General features: G+C 41.4%; 1 protein-coding gene across 5 annotated transcripts in view; it reads right to left on the bottom strand.

The window, feature by feature from the left end:
- Positions 1–426: 426 nt before the first annotated feature.
- nlgn2b (neuroligin 2b) overlaps positions 427–22,198 on the bottom strand; it is a 93,636-nt gene continuing 71,864 nt past the window's right edge. For all 5 annotated transcript variants that reach the window (XM_036595353.1, XM_036595356.1, XM_036595354.1 and 2 more), the window contains 6 exons: positions 15,946–16,131; positions 11,797–11,894; positions 9,701–9,868; positions 6,458–6,611; positions 5,210–5,576; positions 427–1,450 (listed from right to left, as the gene is read on the bottom strand). In XM_036595353.1, coding sequence (XP_036451246.1) covers positions 496–1,450; positions 5,210–5,576; positions 6,458–6,611; positions 9,701–9,868; positions 11,797–11,894; positions 15,946–16,131 — 1,928 coding nt within the window. In that variant the 3' untranslated portion in view covers positions 427–495. The remainder of the gene's footprint in view (positions 1,451–5,209; positions 5,577–6,457; positions 6,612–9,700; positions 9,869–11,796; positions 11,895–15,945; positions 16,132–22,198) is intronic.

Below are 22,198 nucleotides of genomic sequence, written 5' to 3' on the forward strand. Positions count from 1 at the left end.
TATTAAACCATACACAACACATTCTCCATCAGTCTGACGAAGCCTTACATGATGCAAAGAGCACTTTAATCATGCAAAGGGTTCTTTGGGTGTTCATGGTTCTATATAGAACCATTTTCTTTACTAAAGAACCCTTGAAGAACCATCTTTTTTAAGAGCGTAACAAAGCGATCCTGACTATTTTTTGAGGGGATGCCGAGTGACGTCACAGGTCATAAAACGTTATGTATAATTTCTCAAAAATGATCCCAGCACGAATCTAGCACCAACGATCCAGACTATTTTGCTGACAGGGTACTGAGTGACATCACTGGTCATAAAACGTAATATTAATTCCTGAAGAAATGCGCCAGCATTAGGATTTTCTATAGCAGCACAAATCAGAACAAACTCAGCGCGAACAAATAGAAAACACTCTTTCATATTTTCCGAACATACGGGGTGCCGAGTTCGCAAAGGTCGAAGTGCTTGGCCCCCTTCCTGGAGGCGCTACTACTATACGCGTGTGGTGGAGTGCTGGTGGGGCAGGGCGTTGTTGCTGTGGCTGGAGCTGGGGGCTGGTGCGGGGGGGTAAGTGTTGAAGGCATGGAGGGGCTGCATGCCGGTGATGGTGCTGGGCATCATAGAGAGGGCATTGGCCGTCATTAGCGGCACGTCCTCGGGCGCCCGCCGCAGCGCCAGTGTGTAGTCCGGCGGGCACACAGGTGGGCGCAGGGGCTCTAGGTCACCGTGCAGACCGCGCGGCGCCAAGGGGGTGCCGTGGTCCAGCTCTACCCTTTGTTGCTTCATCTGGAGGGACATTAGCTCCTCCTCCTGGCTCAGTGCCAGGTCGTTGTGGGGCGGAGCCATACCCGCTATGCCCGCTATGCCCGCGATGCCCGCCCCGGGGCCTCCGGCACCACGTTGAGGAGAAAGACGACGATGCCTGCGCTGGAGGAGCTCGTGCCGCTTGTCGCGCTTGTAGTAGAGGGCAGCGAAGGCCAGGACATTGAGGAAAAGCAGTGATGCTCCCACGGCAACCGTCACGCTCAGCTCAGTCGAATAATCCCGAGTGGCTTCTGGAAACGGAGAAAAGCGAGGACGTTCCGAACCTTCCGGATCTGAATCCGGAGGGTAAGTGGACACCACCGGATGCCTCGTGGATCGTGTCCCCGGACCCTGCACCGGACCCTTCCGGCCGGGCCGGTGGGACCCACCCCCGCCTCCTCCGGGCGGCAGGCGGGTGGTGATGGAGTTGACGATTTCTTCATGCAGCGTGTGCAGGTGAGGGACCAGCTCCAGCCAGAAGGCCACCTTATTGGCACGGTAGTTGTCGCGGACGCGAGGCTTCAGGCCGATGTGCAGGTACTGCTTGTCCTTGGAGCTGAACTTGGTCCAGATGACCTCCTCAAAGCGGTTGGGCTTAGTGTGGATGAACTTGGTGTCCTGCGGCACCGGAATGTTCGGATCACTGAAAGAAAAGATGAGGGAAGAGTGAGAAAAACAAGCATGTACAGTCTTGTGCAAAAGTTTTAACCATCTGAGAAAACTAGATTGAAAAAGCTGTTTAAATAAGCATTAAGTATTTATTTGCTCAGGAAAAGATGAATATTAGAATGAATCCAAAAATATGAAAAAAAAATAAGCAGCGATTTCATGTGTTCATTTTCCTCATGGCAGCCCAGGATTTGTAGAAATCATCCAATACCTGCTTTGGCTAATCAATACTTCATTATGTTAAATCAGGTGGAGTTTAAAAGTCTGCGATAGCTGTGGCTGTCAGGGAGAAATCTGGAACCACACTTTGTTCTCAATGTTCAGAAGATCAACTACGTTTTTGAGAACAAGAAAGTCTTGTTACTTTTTACTGTATTTATGTTTACTTGTATTTGTCGCTGTCCAAAGAAACTTTCACATGACATAAAGGACACCTGATGTGTTGAAATGATGTAGAAAAATAAAAATCGACAAAAATGGAGATACGTGGTTTTCTCTGGACAGGAACGACTTCCTAAGACTTTTGCAGAGGACTGTATATATTAGTGGTGAAGTGATTCTGAAACCGAGACCGAAACCATGATACAAACGTTCATGGTCTCGTACCCCCACCCAACCCCCCCCACCCCAACCGCCACCGCTTCTGTTGAGCCTTCATTACGTTACTAATGTACCAAAACTCATTTTTCACTGCACAGTTAACACTTTAACACATGTAATTCACAAAATTATGATTCTGTGTAAAGTTAGGGCGAGACGTATGCTTTATTTTTTTGCGTTCTTTTCTTCAGTCTTACAAATTGTTGGTGATTTAATAATTAATAAATAATAAAATTCTAAAATTTTTCCTTGTTTTTTCTTAGGCACCCCACAACAAAAAGAAAAAACAACAACAAAAAAAAGGTCTGAATCAAACCACAGCTCAACATCGAGGTTTGAACTGAACTGTATATTTGGAGAATCCTTACGCCCAGTTCTTTGCATCTTGAAAGGGTTCCTAAGAATGTGCTTAAGGTGGTTCTATACAGAACCTTTTTGAAAAGGGTTCTACATAGCACCAAAATGGGTTCTTCTATTGTTATGATGTCAAGGCTGTAACAATAAAAGAACCTTTTTGGTGCTATATAGAACCCTTTTCTAAAAGGTTCTATAAAGAATGATATAAAACACATTCTCCATCAATCTGGAGAATGTAAGTGTGTTCATGGTTCTATATAGAACCATTTTCTTTACTAAAAACCCTTGAAGAACCATCTTTTTCAAGTGTGCACCCTCCCCACCCCACCCTAAACAAAAGAAACAGAAAACAACGAGGTCTGAACCAAACTACGGCTCAGAAATGGAGGTTTGAAACCAACGCCCCAAGTATATATTAAGAGACAGAGTTAATTAGTACATGCTTAAAAAAGCTGGTTCTTCAAGGGTTCTTTAGTAAAGAAAATGGTTCTATATAGATCCATGAACAATCAAGGAACCCACTGCATGATTAAAGGGTTCTTTGCATCTTGAAAGGGTTCCTAAGAATGTTCTTTAGATGGTTCTATACAGAACCTGTTTGAAAAGGGTTCTACATAGTACCAAAATGGGTTCTCCTATTGTTATGATGACCATTTTTGGTGCTTTATAGAACCCTTTTCAAAAAGGTTCAATAAAGAATGATATAACACACGTTCCCCATCAATCTGAAGAACAATTTCATGTCTCAAAAAACCCTTTCAGATAGTTCATGGTTCTATATAGAACCATTTTCTTTACTTATGAACCCTTGAAGAACCATTTTTTTTCAGTGTGTCCCCCCACAGCAAAACTCAAACAGAAAATAACGAGGTCTGAACTAAACCACGGCTGAAAAATGGGGGTTTGAACCGAACCGTGGATTCGGAGAACCGTTACGCCCCCTAGCAGATATTAAGAGACAGAGTTGATCAGTAGAATAAACTGCGCATAGAAAAAGTAAATCATTAAATGAAGTTAATTCAAAAGATACACGAGGTCAAATATGCAGAGTTAAACTGCAGGATGTTTACAGTCATATTTACATCATGTAAATATAAATGTATATATAAATGATGACGCTCAGATTCCCGAACACTCTGTGTAGGAGCAGACTGAACTGTATGTTTCTCTGACATATAACTCTTTTGAAACCAACAGTCGCTTAATATGTGCATTAACACTGAGTTTTTTAAAGCTTTGTTTACGCATACAGTCAAATCTGATCTTTCTCCCACATCCAGTACTGATTTGATCTTTTCTTTGAAGTCCAAACATCAAAAGGTAGCATCCAAACAGATCACTTCTATTCTGATTTGGAACACGTTCAAATACACCAACGCAGCCGTTTCGGCTGAACAGCAAATGCTGATGGTGTGACTAAACGCGTAAATCCGATCAGGTAAAGCTGGAAAAACAAATCTGATCTGAATATTTAGCCCCGTTAGAGTTTGGAGCGTTTCGACACAGCCGTAATGGAGGCTGGATCACAGCTGCGAGAAGCAGTGACGTCCTGACGCGATCTGAGGCTGAGTCAGTGTCAGTGCCGATTGAGATTTAATGGATCAGTATCGGCTGTTTTGAGCCGTGTAATTCCAATCTTTTGTTAATTTCAGGCAATAAAAAAATACATGTCTGGAATTTTTAGTTTCATTTATTTTATATTTGTATTTGAAAGAATCATAACTGAATTTATGTTTGTATTTAAAGGTGCAGTGTGTAAGATTTAGAGGGACTTATTTTATACAAACATGTTCTCGTTAGAGTATAATCACCTGTAACTATGAATCGTTGTGTTCTCGTTAACTTAGAACGAGCCCTTCATATCTACATAGGGAGCGGCTCCTCTTCCAACAGAGGCTGCCGCCGCCATGTTTCTACAGTAGCCCAGAGCGGCCAATCCAGACACTGATGCTCTAGAGGGCGCCTTTCGCGTTTTTACGCTGAAGAGGCAGCTTGAATTTGGTGGCGTTGCAGCTAAGATGTACACAATTAAAAATGATAGTTCTTCACGGGTTCTTTATATAGAACTCTTATCAAAAAGGTTCTATTTAGAACCATCTACAGTACATTCTCCATCAATCTGAAGAACCCTTTCACGATGCAAAGAACGCTTTAATCATGCGAAGGGTTCTGTGAGTGTTGATGGTTCTACATAGAACCATTATCTTTACTCAAGAACCCTTAAAGAACCACCTGTGCAGAAAGAAGAAGTCAGTGGCTGCAAAACGAAATCAGGACAGGCAATAGCAGAAAACCTGATGGCCAACGTAGGTTCTACTACACGCTTGGAAAGGGAGGGGTGAGGGACGGGGATTCAGCCAGTTGCAATCTCCAACCTCACCACTAGATGCCACTAAATCTTACACACTGCACCTTTAAGCTCCTGAAGTATTGTGTCGCTGCATACTCTGTGGTATCCACGTAGATAAAGCCAAGTGAGCTCTCCGATTGGTTAGGACTTCAGGAGCTGAACTGAAGGCCATTCACATTAGAATACCTACCAGCATAATTGATGACAGATGAATCAATCAAACCACACTTTGATTTATGATGAGTAGGACCAGTTTCGTCAGAGGTCCTAGTCCCACCACAAGGCAGTGGTCACCTCTGCTTTACACCAACCAGAACAAGTTCTGTGGCATTTTTGATCATCATACTAAATTTATTTGGACATAGATGGGAAAAGAGACTCATCTGGGATTTCCTGAGTAGAAGCTCGAGTAGAGAGTAGACTGACCCAGTTTTGGCGAAGTTGGTCCAGTAGGTCATGACGACGGCGCTGAGCATTACGTCGTTTTTGGAGAAGTTGCAGGGGAAGAGGTCGGTGGCCCCCACCATGGGCACCCCGAACACGTAGGGGATCTCGTCACCGTGCGCCGCGTCGGCCCACTCCGGCCGCGCCTCCGTCTGGCAGTGGTGGTGGAAGGTATAGAAATAAACCGGAGACTGGAATTCTGCATGCAGCTTTGCCGTGGCTACTGCCGGCGCCACCCACTGGTGGTCGGTGAAAAGCGCGAGCAGCGTTTTCCGCCGCATGTCACCGTTATCCCGGTCAGCCCAGTCCGTGTACATGAACTTTATGGTTTCGCGCAGAATGTCTTTACCTGAGGGAAGAAAGAGAAGGAGAGAAGGACGTAATGAAAGGAATGGATTGGACTTTTAAAGCGGCACTCTGAAATTTTCTTCCCATCATCCCCAATGTTGTATATCAGCCAAGACAAGTTTGCTTCTTCTGTTTTAGCACTGGAGTTATGAGGCTAATGTAGCTAACAAGTAAAGCTAATACCCCACCAATTAGCATGGTGCTAACTGCATGCCTTATCACACAAACTACGTGGAGGTACAGGATGTGGTTTCTGACACTGTAGGACACACTGTCATGTATAAACATGGACTAAAGAGCCTTAGTATAGCTAAAAACAGCTGAACTCATGCATTATAGCTACATTAGCCTTGTAGCTCCAGTGCTAAAGCTATAAAGCAAACTTCAGACACTCTTGGCTGATGGATAACATTTATGATAAAGGGAGAAATTGTACAAATTTGATGTTCTGACAAAACATCGCTTCAGGTTCTGATAGGATGCAACTCAATTAGCCTAGATGAGACTGTTAATACTGACAAGCTATTACTGTTTGCAGAATAATCGCTAATGGTGTGATCTAAATTCAGTTCCACATTACAGAGGGTTACAAGGCCTTTACCATAGCTTGCATTTTCCCTAATGCTAATATAATTACCATATAATTAACTGGGATCATCAGGAGTTTTGTCTCATTTGCATATCTGCATTCTTTGCCAGACTGAAAATCTCAAAGTTAGAATCTTTCCAAGTGGTGCTCAGAGTATGAGTGCAGTTAATTATATTATTCTGTCTGCATGGTTGTAATAAAATGTAATATTTTCTACACATTCTTGAAGTAACTATAGATGAGAATGACTGTGCAAAGGCAATTACGCCTGTATGTCTGTGAAGGATGCGCACCGTCTGGGTATCCGTAGAGGTTGTCCACAAAATTGGAAATGGTGTAGTCGAACGAGGCAGCGGAGATGCCGTCCTCTCCCTCGCTATCGTCCACAAACTTCAGCCCTTCACCTTGATTCACCCCCAGCAAGATGTCATAGTTCAGGAACTCTCCCTGTAGACAACACAGATAATTTACACTACAGCACACTGCAGCATCACAGCTGAGGACGGGGCCATTTCTCAATTTAAAGAGGACCTTTTATGCTCATTATCAGTGTTCATGACTATATTTTTGGCTCTACTACAACAGATTTACACTTCAGTGTTTCAAAAACACATTATTTTCCTCATACTGTACATCTCTTTTTACACTCTGTCTGAAACGCTCTGTTAGAGCTCCTGTGTCTTTAAGCCCCGCCTGCCAATGAGCCCAGTGTGCCCCGATTGGTCAGCTCGCCCACTCTGTTCTGACTGGTCATCTTTCAGAGCGGTTCCGCCCCTCCATGTTCCACCCCTGTCCTGCAGTCTGCAGACAGACTCTTCTCTTCTGAGCAGCTGTAACTCCACTGTGGTTGTTTCTCCAGCGGCGTCGGTTCTGCCGTATCAGTTTGATCCAGAGTGGTTTATGAAAGTCCGGTCAGCGTCTTCTCTACATGCTACAGCACTGAACACACTCCTCCTCCTCCAGTAGCCGCTGTGCGCAGTGTGAGGGAGCTGAGCTCACCGGTAGGCAGGTACTAAGGACTGTGTTACGTGATGATGTCATCTTGTAACAAAGGAAAAGGGCCGGAATTCCAACAAGGTGTTTCAGGCAGCTGGGAAAAGTGGGTTTTGTTGGACAGAGTTTCTCCCTCTGGAGGGAACGCTGAGCTTTGTAGAACGTTTACATGAACAAAAAGATACATAACACACTAAAGGAAAGAGAAAAACCCCAAAAAGCACAGTAGTCCCCTTTAATGATGTAAAAACCCCCAATCATACCATTTCACAGTTTTATTTTTCCATCTACCGTGTATGATTAGCATCTTGTTAAAAAGCAGAGAGGTGTAGTAACTAGTTCCAAGGAGAGTTTCACTGATTGTTCAAAATTTCGGTATAATAAACTGGTTAAGATGTAAACAAACTTAGTTAGAGTGGTTTGGTGTGAAACGCTCTGTTCTAGAGAAACTTACTGAGTCAGAACTGTTCACAGTGGCAGTGATAGAAACCAGACGTCCACCTCTAAAAGCTCCTCACAGAAAGTTACTACATGAAATGGTTATGAATTCACTGGATGAATTCGCCGGATGACTGATACACTGTTTTATGATAGTTTTGAGAAGATTTTGGCCTTAAAATTCATTCATGGTGGAGGGATACACAATATTCAGGGCACTGTGAGGCAAAATAGTCCCCAAAGAAAACGTATTATTTCAGATTTATCACTATTTTACCATCATCAACATTCCATATAAACTCAGAAGACTCGTGTAGGTTCACTGGTGGTTCTGGATAGTAAATAAAATGTCTATATTTGTGTTGTAGTCATGGCGACCCCTGGTTCCTATCACCACCACTGTAAAGACATCTGAACCATTTCACACCAAACCACTCTGAATCTCTCTGTTTACATCTCACACACTGAGTTACGCAGATATTTTAAATATTTTTTACTTTTATACTAATACTCGTGTCACTACATCATTCAATGCTAATGCATGTGTTATGAAGCCTGTGTGTAGGCGGCCATAAAATAAAGTGTTCCTAAATCTTCATTCTGTCCTGTCCCTGATCACACTCTTCAACACTGCCTCCGGTCATCTGTACATAGATAACATATATGAATTAGAAATAATGACCCAGATATTGTTAACCACAACACTGTGCACATGAACAGCGCCTGCAGTCAAACATGCGTATGGACGACACATATGCATCCCAGACAACGACCCAGTTACCAGACACTGTATGGAAAACTTCAGTATGACACTAAAAAATGCCTCGAGTCAAAATAGCAAAGGCACCTTCAGGCATTCAAATGAGCCGAGCAAACACAGAGCAAATCACACATTCAGACTAAACTGCAGGCTCTCCTGCTGCACGCTGATGCGTTTAGATCCATAAAAGACACATTTATAACAAGAACTCGCGCTGAAATTGTACATCAGTTATTTCTCATTGACAGTAGTGGAGAAATTGTGTTGAAAGTGCAGATTCTAATCTTTCAACCCCGTAGCTCGTCTGTGTTCGTTAGCAGAAGAGGAGATCTTTTATTATGGTTTGAATCTGATAGAAAACATCCTTTACATTTTTGACACTGTCCTTTTTTTGATTCTGAAACAAAACAAAAAATTCAGAAGTGCAGACTCAAACCTGTCAAAAAAGAATGTGTATCACATGTAAATGTAATTCATTATGGATGTTATTAATAAATGATTAAGTGTTGTAAATTGAATACTTTTGAGGGTTAATCGCCTTAAATGCTAAGGGTCTGTAAGAGTGTCCACATTTCACTTTCTCACTCTTAAAATGACATAACTTACAGATTATATACTGAATAATTCATAGTAGATACTGAATAATTCAATGTAGATTGTGAATATTTTATAGTTGTTACTGAATAATTTAATGTAGATTCTGAATAATTCATAGTATATCCTAAATAATTCATAGCAGATGCTAAAATAATCATAGTAGGCACTGAAAAATGCATAGTTGATACTGAATAGTTCATAGCAGACACTGAAATCATCATAGTAGGTACTGAAATATTCATAATAGATACTGAATAATTCATAGTAGCTTCTGAATAATTCCTTAAAAAATTTAATAATTCATAGCAGATACTAAATAAATCATAGTAAGTACTGATGATAAACAAAATAATAAGCCTTATAGAGTTAATTATGTAGTTGACTAAGTAATTAATTATGTAACTAAGGTTTCAGATTTGTTTGCAGTAAAGAAACGTAAGCAAAGAAGCCCTAAACAATCCTTTAAGTATGCGTCTTGTAACACTGGCAAAAAAATTAGCTCCGCCACCAGCGACTATTGTTGTTGCCCGGCAACCGGCAGTCAGTGGAAGGAGAGAGAGAGGTGAGAAACTGTGCTCTTAGAATGTTTTTCAACCAATCAGACTGTCAGAAGTAACTGTTGCATAATTGCATATAAAAATAATTATGTACAGTAGATGAAATGTACTGCAGAGTGACCATTAAAACTATAGACTGGTGAGAGTTAAAGGTTACAGAGTCAGTAAATACAGAGCGGCTGATGTCAAACCTGCTGCATGAGGATTTCGGGGTCGTCTGGCACCACGTCTCCGTCCACCACGGGTCCGAAGGCGATGTGATATCGCGCCGGCTGGATGTCCTGATCCACCAGCTCCCGAAAACTCTTCCTCCGCAGACAGTCCACCAGGTCGGCCGTGTCGCTGTAGCTGCAGCCCACCTGAGAGTGGACGATATGGCAAAAACAGAACATCACGATACAGAAGGAGAAGATTATAATGAGCTGCTGTCCATTTAGTTACTATGCAGTGGCTGTTGTTGCTTATAGCCTCAATAAATCTGTGTTTTCTGAGAGCAGTTGTTCTGTTCTGCACTGATCATATGGATCATAAATGAATAACAACTGTGCATCATGTATTATGTAAGGATAACAGCTACCACTGTGATACTGTATGTGTAAGGGGAATTCCACCAATTTTTCATTTGTAAAATGAAATGGTTTAGATTCGCAATGTCTGCAAAACAAATACAGCTATTTTATTTACAACCGAAACCACCAGTGAACCTAAACACGTCTGTTTCATTTGTAACGTTCAGTGATAAATCTGAAAAAAAATAAAATAAAAATTGGGGACTATGTTGCCTCACAACGCCCTGCATGTATCCCTCCACTATGAATGGATTTTAGGACAAAACATTATAGCAAAACTATCATAAACAATGTCTCAGACATCAAGTAGCTTTTAGAAGTGGACGTCTGGTTCCAATCACGACCACTGAGAACAATTCTGGCTCTTTAGAACAGAGCGTTTCACACCAAACCACTCTGAATGACTGTTTACATCTCAACTGTTCAGTTATGAAGAAATTTTTAACAATTGGTGGAATTCCCCTTTAAATGCTACTGCAGTACTGCACAAATTGTCATTTATCTGAGAACTGAATGCATTTCCTTATACTCTGCTTATGTATATGAATAATGACGAAGGATTTTCCAGTTTTATTGCCCTCTGATTTGATCCATATATAACACAACCCCACAACATTAAGATATGCTAGTGTGCTTATTAATACTACAGTAAAATTGCATTTTTCATGTCAGTAATGTGACATTCTGGTCTGATATGTTTCTTTTTCTTTGTATACTTTTTAAAATAACCATTTTATGTTGTGTTTAACATTGTGTTATTGACTTCATGATTTAGCTACCAGTTACTTTAAAATAAAACAGTAAAATCACTTTTAATATGTGCATAGTTGTTTTTGTGGACTACATACAGTCATATACAAAAGTTTGAACACATCAAATGACATGTTTTTTTGATTTTCTAAGTGTAAATAAGTCAACACATCCAGTGCGGAGAACAAATTGAAATGTGATATTTTATGGAAATTAACACATTAAAATATGTAAATATACAAAATGAAATGTGCCATAATTTTTGCACAGGCCACATTTTATGGTACTTATTTTCATCCCAATATGTTAAATTCAGCAAATAAACAATAACTGTATAGTAAAATGTACAGCAGTGTGTTCTCCGTAGAGGACGTGTTCACCTATTTACACTTAGAAAATCAACAAAGCATGTGATTTGACCTGGGGTGCCAAAACTTTTGCACACAACAGTATGTGAAATAGCAATTTCATAGTGTTGTGAATGTAGTATGAATTCAGTTTACTGTAATGTGCACGGAGTAGCTGATCCTTTCTCTCAGTTTTGAACATGCTGTTAAGGTTTTCCGTGACACTTTCGTTTTTTGTTCAGATGTGACTCGCGAGTGAAAAAAAAAACGGTTTTGGCGGCGTGACGCTCGCAGTAAACGACGGCAAACAGACTTAAATTGTAATAGCTGCACTCTCACAGTTTACACATTTGTTTACACGAAACATGGCTAGCTCAAACAAAGTCAAAACATCAAGGCTGCAGAAATTATTTTAATTTTTCCACTTTAGAAAATGAACTACAGGTTAAGAAACAACCGCATTTGAACTACAGGTTGAGGACGAATCGTGTTTATGGTGCCTCTGCTGGATCGGATCGATATAACACTATTAACGACAATAAACTTGAACTGAATTGCATGCGATAAATGTATAAATTAATCGTAAAGAAAACACACCACACTGCCCACCCCTCAGCTCACCTTCTTGGCCAGGATCTTGGTGTAGTCGAGCGGCCGGTAGTTAACGGACCAGCTGGAGATTGCCGAGCCGCTTTGGGCGATGGCCCTCTGGAACAGTCCTGAGGAAAACGGCACACATAATGAGGCACTTTCTATGCTGAGTGCTTTTATTTTAATAGGGCTATATCAGGGTCCAGCCGCAAATTCCCTTTTAAATATCCCGCACATGATGGGGTCATCACCACTGGGTGCCTTCGGCTGGTAGCGTCGCAATCAGTGACTAAATGAATTACTTTCACATGACTATGAGCCAGTGACTGGATTCAGATCATAAAGGCCAGAGGCGCATGATACTACTGCACATGTGATGGACACTGAGGGAAATTAAAGCGATAGTTTGGTGAAAAAGCTTCCCACTTATCAGCCAAGGCATGTTAGTTATGAGGCTAATGTAGATAACAAGTAATGGAAGCTTATGTACACCAATTAGCATGACAGGCCTAAATCATCTAAATCATCTCACAGCCACCTTAAACTGTGTGGTGCTGTTCAGTATCTCTAATAGTCGTGATTATATGGTTCCTGACACACTGTTATCTAGTACAATGTACATAAGTACATTAGCACAGCTAAAACAGTAGCATTCATACTGAAGAATGATTTCTGTCTGTACTTTTCAGCATAGAATTAAACTTAAGACACCAAGTGTGTTTTGGCTGATTGACTGTATTTGGTGTAGGGGACAAATGTAAATATTCTGTAAATCTGGCCAATATTTGTATATTATTGTTTCAAAAACGTGAAATATTCCAAACCCCATAAAATGAATTCATAGAAATTAAGCTGCTTTTGAATCCATTGTTTTTGGCTATCTGCCTATTTAGCCTGCTGCAGTTTAGCTCCGCCCAATTGTCAATCAATCATTGTTGTGACATCATAAAAACAATAAACTGCTTAGTTTACATATATAGACTGTACAGTGAAAGATATGCCTTGAAGTTTTACCAGTCTGCTCTTATTTCAGCTCCTATTTCAGTAAAGAGATTTAATTTTGCCTTTAAAGGGCCCACAGCCATCATTTTTTTGGAATTTTTATGAACATATGTGTGGTTTTTTGTATGAAAAAATAGCCATAATTCATTTTCACATGACCATTTTCCAACCTCTCTTTATCCCTTAGAATTAAACAGGATTTTTTTGTTATTGAATATTTAAGACATATGTAAATGAGCTCTGTTGTGGTTGGCTAACCAACTCAAAAAGCAGTCCAGACTGAAACTCTCCATATAACCAGTGTGAATGGGTGGAGATAAACTCCTGTCAGCTGAATAGGCAGATATGTAAATAAATCGTTTTTGTGACATCACAAAAACAATGAACTGCTTAGTTTCCATATACAGACTGTACAGAAAATGATACACTTTGAAGCTTTGCAGATTTGCTCTTATTTCAGCTCCTATTTTAGTAAAGAGATTTCATTTTTGCCTTTAAAGGGCCCACAGCGTACATTTTTAGTAATTTTTCTGTACCAAAATGTACCAAAAATAGCCATAATTCATTTTCATATGACCATTTTCCAACCTCTCTTTATCTCTTACAATTAATCACGCAGTTTTTGTTACTGTACCTTTAAGATATATGTAAATGAGCTCTGTTCTAATTGGCTAACCTATTCAGAAAGCAGTCTGAAACACTCCACACAACCAGGGTGAAGGGGCGGGGCTAAACTGCTGTAGGCTGTATAGGCGGATATGTAAATGAATCATTTTTATGACATCACAAAAACAACGAACCGCTAAGTTTCCATATACTGACTGTATAGTGAATGATACATGTAAATCAGCTCTATTCTGGTTGGCTAACCCATTCACTTAGCAGCCCAGGCTGAAACACTCCACAGAACCTGTGTGAATGGGCAGAGCTAAACTGCTGTAGGCTGAATGGGTGGATATGTAAATGAATCGTTTTTGTGACATCACAGAAACAGTGAGTTGTGTTATGTCTCATTCACCATACTGCATTCGCAGTGGTACAACAGTATGCTCTGATTTTAGCTCTTATTTTTTTAAAAGTGAGGAAATTCAGCTCTTTTATTCATGATATGGGCCCTTTAAGATGTGTAGGATGAACTGTAGAGTGAAAATGTTGGCGTGGGTTCTACAGGGCGGCAGTATGGACGGCCTGGGCCAGCTGTACCCACTTTCGAGCTGGCATCATTGTTGGCATCGGCTCAGGATGGCAGGCCATCTACATGCAGCGCTGGCGTTATGTAAAGTGCCTTCATGTCCCCCATCTGAAGATTCTGAGATTAATTATTAAACGCTGCCCCCCCAACTCTCTCTCTCCCTCTCTCTCTCTCTCTCTTACGCACAGTGCACTACTCTGCCCCCCCTTTTGCTCCTATCCCTATGAAATCAATTAAGAGTCAGCTCAGCTGCAGCTGAACGCTTCTGCACCATTCTCTCTCTCTCTCTCTCTCTCTCTTTCTCTCCACACACACACACACACACACACACACACACACACACACACACATATTTACATGCTCCTCATTACGAATCTGTCTCACACACATCCATATTTATCATGCACTTCTCATTATAAAGCCGTATCAAACTCAGCCGCCTGTGTGATCTCATCATAACACGATAAATCAGCCTCACACACACACACACACACACACACACACACACACACACACACACACACACACGCATACACACCCCAACGTGTCATACATCAGTCTTGCTGACACACAGCCTCATCACGTTTCCCTAACTGAGCGGGACTCAGGCGTGATCGCTTTACCCTCATTACAGCACCGTGTTAAACCAGCGCTGCCATTAACCCTCTTCAGACTCTCTTTAACCACTCTTACCCATAAATCACTCTGCTGAACTGCTTCAAAGTCATTTCGGTTTTTTAACTGATTTTGGACTTTAGACTAAAATCCTTTTGCTCTGAGTGACCCTATACCTTCATTACGTTTATTTTATTAAAATAAAAGAATGAACATTTCATTTTGTCACTTCCAAAACTGACCGAATGTTTCAGTCGTGACTGTTTCTGTGACAATTTTAGCTCAAACACACAGCCAGTACATGACCAGCAAACACAGCTTTGAACAGCTGTTCACACTTAAAATAATGAATTACTTTTTCATTAAAACACAAAAAGTACTGAACTGCAGAAAATATGACGATCCTGAATGTTCCACACTGATTTTCAGACTTACTTTAAAACAATGGGATCTAAGTGCTCAGCATGTGGCTAAGAGGGACAGGGATGCAGCCTCACTTCCTGCTCTGAAACGCAGGGGCGTGGCTGTAATAAGGCTCCGCCTACAGACAAAAACTCTTTGTGTTTCGGTGGTGATTTGAAAACGTGGACTTGCATTTTTATTTATCCACTAAATTCATGACAAATCTAAATCTTTCAATGTCACTTTGAAAAAAAGAAAAATATATTTCACAAAACAACATTAAAAAAACCTAAAAATCTGTGTATAATTTTCATTAGTGTAAATTTAGGGGTTGGGGTTTGGGACAGACACCTCCCAATAGAAAGCATCTATATATTTAGCTCATTACTGTCTCTATTAATGCTTTGGGTTTAAGTAGATCAGAACATAATCACTGTAAATATCTAAGGCCTGTATAATTAGTTGTGTTCATTTTTTTTTACTTAACTTCTATAGGGGTGGCGCAGTGGGCAGCGCTGTGAAAGGAACAGGGTTTGATTCCCCGGCTGGGCGACCAGGGTCATTTCTGTGTGGAGTTTACATGTTCTCCCCAGGTCTGCGTGGGTTTCCTCCCACAGTCCAAAGGCATAAGGTCAGGCTAGTTGGAGATACTAAGTTGCCCCTAGGTGTGATTGTGTATGTCTGTCTGTCTGCCCTGTGATGGACTGGCGAACTGTTCAGGGTGTTTCCTGCGTTCTGCCCAATGACCGCTGGGATAGGCTCTAGCATCCCTCCCACATCCCAGGAGGATAAGTGGCTTAATTTAGTAAAATGATCCATATATTTGGATATTTGTAAGATATTATCACCTAAAATCATCATCACCTCTAAAAGTTTTAGCATAAAACCTTGCAAATGGAAACGACAATGGTGAAAGTTCTAATCGGAGCATGGTTTTTGATGATGATGATGATGATGAAGGCTCTTACCCTCAGAGTGATGGGACAGGATAAGCAGGTTGACGCAGGACGCCCCGGCGCCGGAGCCGAAGATAGTGATCCTCTCCTGGTCGCCCCCGAAATGGCCGATATTCTCATTGAGCCAGCGCAGAGCCTGGATCTGATCCAGCAGGCCGTAATTCCCTTTAGCCGACTGATCTCCAGTGCTCAGAAAGCCTGCAGGAGGAGAGCGCGGGAGTTAGACAGTAAGACACTGAGGCCAAAGGGCTTTCCACAGTAAAAAAACTCCTGAAAACCATTCACAATAAAACCAGAGAATAAACACACAAGGACTAACAGCACTTTTCAACCACGTCAACGAAAATAATACATCTACAGCCAAAATTCCAAAAATTCAGATGTTGAAAGTGAGACGTTTTGTCATTTCATGAAAAACATAAACTCATAGAACTTGATGGCAGCAACACATCTCAAAAAAAATTGGGACAGGGGCAACAAAAGGCTGTAAAAGTAAGTGATACTGATAAAAAACAGCTGGAGGAGCAACTTGCAACTACCTCACATGACTGGGTATAAAAAGAGCATTTTAGAGAGGCAGAGTCCCTCAGAGGCAAAGATGGGCAGAGGTTCACCAACCTGTGAAAAACTGTGTCTAAAAATTGTGGAACAATTTCAGAAAAAAGTTCCTCAACGTAAAATTATGAAGACTTTGGATATTCCACCATCTACAGTACATAACATCATCAAAAAATACAGACAATCTGGAGAAATCCCTGTACGCCAGGGACAAAGCCGACGGTCAGTATTGGATGCTTATGATCTTCGGGCCCTCAGGCAGCACTGCATTCAAAACAGGCCTGATTCTGTACTGGAAATCACTGCATGGACTCAGGACCACTTCCAGAAATCATTGCTACATTTATTTACATTTTACACAGCATCCCAATTTTTTTGGAATTGGGGTTGTACAGTGTTACTGTTGCTAAGGATTTATTCTCTATTGTTCTGCTCTCTACTACTTACTGTTTGCATAGTTTACTGTATTTTGAACTAGATGGTTTATGGCCTTTGTTGTGCACTATCTGGCCAAAAGACTGCAGCGTCTCTTTTGAAATGAAGGGTATGAACAGGGAGTTTGTCCCTCTTTGCTGCAGTAACAGCCTCTACTCTTCTGGGAAGGCTTTACACTAGATGTTGGAACATTGCTGTGAGGATTTGAGTGTTAGTGAGTTCAGGTACTGATGTTGGACGACTAGTTCTGGATCACTCCAGCACATCCCAAAGGTACTGGATGGAGCTCCATACAGTGGTGAACTGTGACAATTAGAGTTAGGCCTTAAAAGACCAAACTTTTATGATAATGCTAATGTTATGATAAAGTTTCTGCTATCCCCCCCTATAGGATTTCTAATACTATTGCTGATGCACATGCCATCCAAACAAGCATGTAAAAGACATTCTATATGTTTTATTTAAAGCTTATAAAAGACATTAGCGTATACTTGAGCTTGTATGTATCAGTTTTACAGTGATTCAGTAAAGAGTCCTGACATAGAGCTGCCGCCACTGTTTTCCATTCCTAACAACTAACCGGAACACTGCTTAGACGATGGCTCATATTCAAAGTCAGTGATGTATCTAGAGCTTCCAGAAGGACTAGAGTGACGCTTCTTTTCATCACTAAAATGGTCCCATTGTAAATCAAAATGAATGTCTAAGGCCTTCAGTCCAGCTCCTGAAGCCCTAACCAATAGGAGAGCTTGCTAGGCTCTTTCTACCTATTTTCCTAGTTGTGAACTTAAGACTTTAAGACCTTAACTTCTTTTTTATTTAGAATATCAACGTGTAATTTGACAAATGGTGCCCTAATGTTTGCATATGACCATTAATATGTAATGCAAATCATGCATGTATAGCAAAATAAATAAAGAAATAAACAATAATGACTTTTAACTATGCAATGAATTGTGCATTGAAATAGCTTTTTCAAAGTACATAATTACACAATTTATGATGTAGTTGCCATCATGTTATCGTTATAGTAACAACCCGGAATACCCAGTCAGTTTACTGACATCTGGCAAAAATGTTTATGCAACATATTTTGTGTCTTTTTTAGCCTAATGTACTTTATTAATATAGAAATGATGCAGATTGTATATCAAAACAACAATGCCTCTAGACTCGCATGGGTTAAGAACAGTCTATAATAAGCAGCTTTAATGCGCGGTGCGTTTTTATAGCTCTCTCTTTGGCTGCTAATGGCTGTTGTAAGTGTGTCATATGCATACAGAGCAGGTGGGTTTTATGGGCTGGGTTGGGGGGGTGGGCTTAAAGCTGATCACTGCTTTTAGGAGCTTAAACAATACAACCTTAAATCCACATACTGCGAATACTGATTGACGCCTTACACCCGGAGCCACGGCCGACACGTCCACTAACACAATACGACCAATCAGCTCGAGCACGTCTTTTACCATGACGCAGAGCAAGCTCTGAAATACTGGCGCAAATCGAGTTAAGCTAGTTACCGTTTTAACTTATTCGGCCTGAAAGGAATGAAATGAAATGACGGTGGACGCAGGGAGGAGTGAATTTCAGGCAAAATTCCATCTAAGAAAGCTCTCTCTCGCAGGCTTTTTACATCACGAGCAAAGAAAAGAGAGGGAAAAGGGGAATGGGGGGGGGAAGACACAAAAATAGAATGGAAGTTAAAAGCTCTCTGCCCTTCAGACCTAATATCCGAGAGTGAGCGGGAGCAGGTGAGTGGTAGGTCTGTGCGTGTGCGTGTTAGGAAGATGGAAAATATATCTAAGAGATAAAAGAGATGGTGGCAAAATGAGCGTAAAAAGAGACATTATGCCCATTTGCTGCTGAAACACTTAAAACACTCGAGTATTTTATCATCAGGGAACATTTTGGGGATATTTTATGATTTCGGACACCGCTGAACACCCAAATGCACAAAACAGACAATGAGGAGGGATGAGGAGGAGGATGAAGGATGTATCAAACATCTTGATTGTGGATCTGGATCTTAGTGCATCATTCGATCCAGGTGATCAGTTGATCAAGTCGATTCATCCACTTAAAAGCTGGATAGGCCTCTCAAGCACAGCTTGATGATGGTTTAAATCATAATGGACAAACAGGGCCGTTTCTTGTTGCATTAAGAAATAATTCATCTAAAACTCCTTTGGAGTTCCTCAAAGTTCTGTTATAGGGCCGCTTCTTTTCTGCTACACGTAGGAAAAATGATCAGGAAATCCCGCAGTCATGCATTTCTATTCCCTCTGGACGTCAAGACTCTGTCAGCAGGCAATTCTCAGTGGACATAGCTAAATTTCTCAGTGGATGTCACAACATTTCTGAGTGGATGTCACAAAATTACAAAATTATTTGCCGCTTAATCAGGCCATAATGAGATAATGATGCTTGGTGCTAATTCCCAGCAAAAACTGATGTTTGAGAAATTTTAAAGTTCTTTTAATTATTTCCAAAGCTCCCTAAATGTATGCAATTGTTTTTGTTTTTACAAATATATTTTGAATAAAACCTCGTTACATAACATACATCGTCATTTTTATCTCTTCTCCTATATCCTACATTTACCCTCCTGTTTATATTTGCTGACATGCTTTGCTGTTGAGATAAAGTGCCTGCCATCCTAAATCCCCCCAGGGGCTGTGGAGACATGACTTTAATAAAATGAGAGAAAAGCCCCCCGAGCCACTGTCCACTGGTTTTAAACGGCAGAAACACTACAACAACGAAACATGCCTCCATCTCGCTCTCCTGCAATAACAGCTCAGTGGAGCGTCCTTGGATGGAGAACGGTCTGTCATATCTTAAGCAGCATTGATTTCCAGGCAATACTATCGGCTAGTTTTCCCAACTGGTATAAACGTCCTGCTCTGGGGCAGGAGAGGTCGTTTGAAATACAAGGCCTTCATTTTCTCCTAATGAGTCACCTAACCAGCCTGGCATGATGCAGGTCATGCAGTTCAGGCAGAGACTGACTGTAACGCACCAGGCAGGGAAGCAGAACGCAAGCGTGTGGTGTGTTTATTGGCGCAAAGTCATAGTCCAAGTCCATTGCAGGGGTTTAATACAGACCGAAGCACAATCGCAAACAGGACTAAACCAAATAAACAACAAAGAACAGGGCTTAAAGCGCTGGTTCTGCCAGTTTTCCTCTTAACTCAGATGTAGCTGATCAACCAAGTCATGATTCCATTTTCCAGGAGCTATGAGGCTAATGTAGCTAACAGGTAATAGTGCACCAATTAGCATGGCTAAAACATCACACACTGTGTTCAGTAATCTCTAATAGACTTCCTTACGTGGTTTCCAACACTGTTTTACACACTGATATCAATAAACATGGACTAAACTAGGAAAACAATTCAGGCTCCAACATAGATACTCCTACACTCTTAAAAAAGATGGTTCTTCAATGGGTTCTTTAGTAAAGACAATGGCTCAGTATAGAGCCAGGAACACTCCAAGAACCTTTTGCATGCTTAAAAGGTTCTTTGCATGATGAAATTGTTCTTCAGATTGATGAAGAATGTGTTGTACGTGGTTAATTATAGAACCTTTTTGAAAATGGTTCTATGTTGCACCAAAAAGGGTTCTGCTATTGTTATGATGTCAAGCTTGTAACACTAGAAGAATATTTTTTGTTGCCATATAGAACCATATACAGCACATTCTCCATCAATTGGAACCATTTCACCATGCAGAGAATCATTTAAGCATGGAAATGCTTCTTTGAGTGTTCATGGTTCTATATAGAACCGTTGCTCCTCAAGATAAGACAATCCTTTATTAGTCCCACAAAGGGGAAATTCACAGTGCTACAGCAGCAAATGGGATAGCAAGGCACTCAAGACAAAACCTTCCATATAATGGGGTTACTGGAGGAACCATAGATCGTCTACAAGTGCCTCCAGGAAGTTTTAACTACCTCACTGGGTTCCATCAAGTACCACGTTTCAGCTCTGATGCCGAAGGAAGCCTTTTCTTTTGAATGAGCATCTTTGGGTGTTCCTCGAAGAACTTATTGGCCTAAAGAACCCTCACCTTTTTAGGCTTTCCTCAAAGTCCAACTGCTAAGAACTAGCAGGTTCTTTGAGTGACCAAATGGGTCCGGTGAGCACCTACGTCCACTGAAAAGGTTCCGCCAGTGTGGCACCCCCAAAAGGTGTCTTGAGTATTCTTTCACTTTTACAGTGTAAAGTTTTTGGATACACAACATACTTTAGTCCATGTTTATAGAAAATAGTGCATCATACAGAGTCAGAAACCACTTAATCAAGGCTATTAGAGATACCGAACACCTCCACACTGTCAGAGGAACAGCTACAATAAAGGGGTCGAGCTGGAAGGTTCTGCAACCCAGTCCCCAGGAGCACACTTTTTTCCCCCCATTTTCTCCCCAATTTAGTCGTCTCCAATTCCACCCACTGGTTAGGACCCAATCACACGACACCATCATGCTAGGACGGGTGAAGCCTAGCACAGGCTTTCTCCAAGTCCTGTGAAGCACCACTGCATCTTTTTCGAACTGCTGTTCACGCAACGTCACTGGACAGCCGAACACGCTCTGAGGAAAGCGCCAACCGCCAGATCTGTTACGTCAGCTAACAGAGTGATGGGGGGAGAAGGGGGGCATCCTACCCACCCAGAGAGCGAGGATGATTGTGCTCTCTTGGCCTTCCGGCCGCAGATGGCTGTAGCATCACCAGGGATCGAACTTGCAATCTCCTGATGATGGGGCCAACGCTTAGATGGTTGCGCCACTCGGGAGCCCACTTTTTAAGACTGAAATCGGAGACGTCAGTAAAAAAATCCCAAATTAGCCTGTCAAATCAGAAAACACACAAATTTAGGCTGACAACCTTGGTAACATGTAACAGTTCATTATGGCCTGTAGTGGGGGGTCCTGCAGACTAGCAAATAACAGCCATACTGGACAAAGCTCCTTGACATCAGAACATATTAGTGGCTGCATCAACTGAAATGTCCACTAATCGGCACTCAAACTGTCACTCTGCCATTAGCAATGAAACAACATGGCGGTGAAAAAACACAGTGCAGGAGGAGGATCCAGACAGCAGTGTTTCTGCTAAACACAAAAGGCTGCAGAAATATAGTCTTCCAAGTCAGACCTCTGCCTATTTCCAGAAAGTTAAGTAGGTTTCAATGCTCAAGAAATGCCTACTTTGACAGGAAATGGCCATTTGACTGACATGCAAACTGGCTGTTGACCGTTGATGTG

This window comes from Colossoma macropomum, unplaced genomic scaffold (assembly GCF_904425465.1).
Source record: "Colossoma macropomum unplaced genomic scaffold, Colossoma_macropomum, whole genome shotgun sequence".
Taxonomy (NCBI): Eukaryota; Metazoa; Chordata; class Actinopteri; order Characiformes; family Serrasalmidae; genus Colossoma; species Colossoma macropomum.